The sequence below is a fragment of the Notothenia coriiceps genome, unplaced genomic scaffold, assembly GCF_000735185.1.
Source record: "Notothenia coriiceps isolate Sejong01 unplaced genomic scaffold, NC01 NC01_scaffold00026892, whole genome shotgun sequence".
Lineage (NCBI taxonomy): Eukaryota > Metazoa > Chordata > Actinopteri > Perciformes > Nototheniidae > Notothenia > Notothenia coriiceps.
Genome location: NW_011359593.1, coordinates 1 through 3874, shown reverse-complemented (window position 1 = coordinate 3874; position 3874 = coordinate 1). Strand labels below are relative to the sequence as shown.

At 39.8% G+C, this 3874-nt stretch overlaps 1 protein-coding gene across 1 annotated transcript; it reads right to left on the bottom strand.

Moving 5' to 3' along the window:
* Positions 1-848: 848 nt before the first annotated feature.
* LOC104957389 (ankyrin repeat and death domain-containing protein 1A-like) lies at positions 849-3104 on the bottom strand. Its single transcript, XM_010785017.1, has 3 exons — positions 2685-3104; positions 1952-2083; positions 849-1130 (listed from the first exon to the last, which is right to left on the bottom strand). Exons 1-3 carry the CDS (start codon positions 2878-2880, stop codon positions 1069-1071), a joined length of 390 nt encoding a protein of 129 aa, XP_010783319.1. The 5' UTR covers positions 2881-3104; the 3' UTR covers positions 849-1068.
* Positions 3105-3874: the final 770 nt, after the last annotated feature.

Here is a 3874-nt window from a genome sequence, read left to right as displayed (position 1 = left end):
AAATATGGAAAGGTGGACGTTATCGTGGAGGACAGCAAATAAAGTGTTGCGCAATGCGCTGTTGCGCACTGGATTTACGTGGCATTTATGTAAACAAGAGTTTTTTGCTGTCGATTTTGGTGAGTCCAGTTGTTTGTTATTTACTCAGCCATGTAACACAAATTAAAATGCAGTGTTTAATGTTACTGTATGAGTTCCAATATAAAATACAGTTGTACACCTCTCTTTGTCGACTGCTATTTTGAAAAACGTGTCGACTAGTAAATATTGGTAGTTGTGAAACCCCTACCGCCTATATGGCCAACTCTCCACTAATCAGGGGAATGAGAGGTTGCCGTGGCATGGTAACAGCATGGTAACATGACGCTCTTAACTCGGCCCCCTCCTTTGCAGGGGGGCGTGGTCAGCTGCAGCCAAAGACAGGGTGGAGGAGAGGAAAATAGAGCGAAATGAGGCATGGCTAAAATGCATGATCTGTTTGATATTTTGAAAAAGAAAACTTATAAATATACCTTATATAGGTATGGCCCTACAATATATTATTCAAATATAGCATGATAGTTCTCGTTTAAGTAAAAAAAAAAAGAAAAAGAAAAAAATGTTATATATTTTTTTTAAATATTTGTTATATGTCAGATTCCTCCACGTACCACTAGCGGGAGCTGGCGTACCACCAGTGGTACGCGTACCACAGGTTGAGAACCACTGGGTTAGAGTTTGCGTGGAGGACCGCACGTTTTCCCGTCAAGTTAGTATTTTATAAATCGCAAACATTGAGTAGAAACTGGCGTACGCCATTTTTTGAGCGTATATCCCTTTTTATAAATGAGGCCCCAGCTCACAGGAAATGTTGTAACCGTTCAAGCCCTTGAACATTTTTATTTTACATTATAAACAGATATTTCACAGGCTTCAAACCATCTTTTTATAAAATTCTGAACAATCAAAGTATATTGAGTATGTGAATAATGTAAACAGGCCATGGACAATACAAACCTACTCATGGGCTCAGTTGGGGCATTGACAGTTCCTCAGAGCTCTGTCCCCCCCACAGCCCCTCAGCATGGCTCACATAGCAGAGCACAGTTTGAGGGAGCAGCTCTCTGCGTTCGCCTTCTGCCGGATGGACTCTGGATATTAGAAAAACAATAAGAAATTATACACCTTCACGCCCCTGCAAGGAATTGGACAAGTTAAAACAACTTTACTTATTTTTTACTAAGAATCTTTAGTCTTTATATCATACAGTCAATTGAAAAAATAAAAAAATATCTGATATAGTATTAGCATTTTGGAACATGTGTATGGAGGACGGAACCTGCTAAGTAAATACAAATATATAAATGACTTGATTAATATATACCTCTGTCATTAAATGCACTTAAATAAATAAATACAGATATATATTAGTAATACATTTAAGCAAAAATTGATTGGTAAACTGTGATATCATTTGAAATAGTTTTTTAGTTGGCTTATTAATTAAACTTTATTATTTAACTTTTCATAATGTTCAATGTGTTATAAAATGTATGTGATCATTACTTAATGTATTTTAATAAAAGTATATTTGTTTGTTTTCTTTGATAAATAAATTATTTTACATACCTCCACTGCATTATGCAAATTAGGGTTCTGTCATTAAAAGTGTCGTAGAGTCATCTTTGGCTTACTGGATGGTTCACTTTAGAGAGACAGCGTGGACTACACCTCACATATCTCACAGACTAAGCAGCATATAGAAAAACATGCAGGGACTGCATTCATGACCGAAAGAAAAAGATTGCGGATACAAGAATCCCCCCTTGGTCAGAGCTGATTGGTGGGGCCAGGCAAAGGGAAGTTATACGACTCGAATAAGTGGTAGAAGATGAGATGAGAGATGCAGAGCTCTGTAAAGCAGCGGCAGTTTCACAATAATAGAAGCCACAGTGCAGTTTGAGGATCTCACCTGCGAGGTCTGTCCGTGAGATCTCCACCAGCCCCTCGTAGAGACCTTTGACCGGGTTCTCCCCCGCCATCACCACGCCGTGGAGCCAGACTAACAGCATCCTGTGGCCGTGCTCTTTGAAGCTTTTCATACCTACAAGTTCGATATAGAATCAGAACACATATCAATACTGTCTGAGCAATATTTTAATGTATATTATTTAATAGTTAAACATTTTTTTTTTTTGTGTTTTTGGTTTACAGTGAATGTATTATTATTCAGTGAAATTGAGTTAATTAAAGTAATTCTCTACGCTTTTATTTTGAAGGTGGTTTTGGGCACCTGGTAACACGTATATATTGGAGACAGGTGGAGGTGGGAAACCACGAGGAGAGACGGGGCAAGATTTATAACTGTAGAGTACTGTATGATATTGGATCATCAGAAATAAATGCACAAAAGGATGCTTTTGCCTGGACTTCTAATTTTCCCTGCGTAAGATTTGCCTACTGGTGCCCTTGCAGTTCATTTTTGAGTTATACTTATGTTTTATTTCTTTATGATTTTTGCCGCTACAAATACATTTTCAAGATTTAAAAAAAGAAAACTAAATCCAAGATGCAAGTTTGAGTACGCTTCTCATACCCTCTATGTCCTCTTCAAATGTATCTCTCTAATAAAGGCTAAACTGGCCCAAAAAGAGTTGTGTATTCCTTGTATCTAACGTGTGTTTTAATCTCTTTCAGCAGTCCACCTGTCCACTGTTGTTCTACAGCCCGTATATGAGCCTCGCTTAAGTCCCAGTGCTGGGCCAGGATCTTCCACTCCCCCCGGCACAGGTGCTTGGTGGCCAGGCTCCACAGGACCGAGCGGAGGTGCTGAGTCTCCTGCTGGTGGTCCTGCTTAAAGCTCAGGGGCCGCCCCACCCAGGAGTCCAGCTCCCTGCCCATCTGATCCTGAGGATTTCAGGCAAAGTGTACAGATGTGGTTTACTGTACCATTAAAAACAGCAAAGCTCACTGTCTTTTCAAGATGGCCGGATTACTGCTATAAAATGCAAATAAAATGAAGGCTATGAAAAAAGTATCAACATTTGTGGTTGCTTTGGTGGGGCCTGAACCTTCATACACATCAGAGAAGCCTACAGAGGTATCCTACAGCAGGACAATGTTGGATGTATTTCAGAATACAAATTAAAAGGTTTTTTGGAACCAGAGATTACATTGTAGCTTTGTACAACACTAAATACAAAATATTTATGCAACCAAAATGTTTAAATTAACCAAACTGGTAAAAGTATAAATAATTATCCTAAGCCGACAACACAGTGGGAGAGACCTGTCGATCACAACATAGCTGCTAGTAGTAATATTCATCCCGCTTCCATCACATTAGTATGCATACAAAAGTGAAGGGGCACACCTCCCCCAATTATGCAAATGAGCTAAGTCCCGCCTCCCCTTTGATCGAGGTGTGAGATCCCAAGTAGGTGTGATATCCCAAGTAGGTGTGAGATCCGTCGATAGGAGGGGGGTGATGTGTATTCACAGGTGTGAAAAGCCCCCACTGTTGCGCCTTATGGTGTATAATAAAATAAAAAAATAAAATAAATGCTGTTTCAATCACATTAGTATGCATAAAAAGTGACAGGTGGGCCCGCCCCCAAGTGTGTGTGTGTGTGTGGGTGTGGGGACCTTCACTGATGTCCTCCCAAGGAGGTGTGTGTGTGTGTGTGTGTGTGTGTGTCTAGTCAAGAGTGTTGAATAAGTTAGTCTGCACACACTCCCTTACTGTCACACTTTCCTCTTACTATGGCTGTCAGGCCTTTTGCTGTCTAGGCAGTGTGTGTGTGTGTGTGTGTGTGTGTGTGTATGTATGTATGTATGTATGTATGTATGTATGTATGTATGTATGTATGTATGTATGTATGTATGTATGTATGTA

Excerpts from the sequence above, each read along its gene's own strand:
- LOC104957389 (XM_010785017.1), bottom strand. The coding sequence starts at position 2,880 with ATGGGCAGGGAGCTGGACTCCTGGGTGGGGCGGCCCCTGAGCTTTAAG. Across the intron at positions 2,084-2,684 it reads TGTAGAACAACAGTGGACAG|GTATGAAAAGCTTCAAAGAG; the intron begins GTGGACTGCTGA and ends TCGAACTTGTAG. Across the intron at positions 1,131-1,951 it reads CTCACGGACAGACCTCGCAG|AGTCCATCCGGCAGAAGGCG; the intron begins GTGAGATCCTCA and ends TCTAATATCCAG.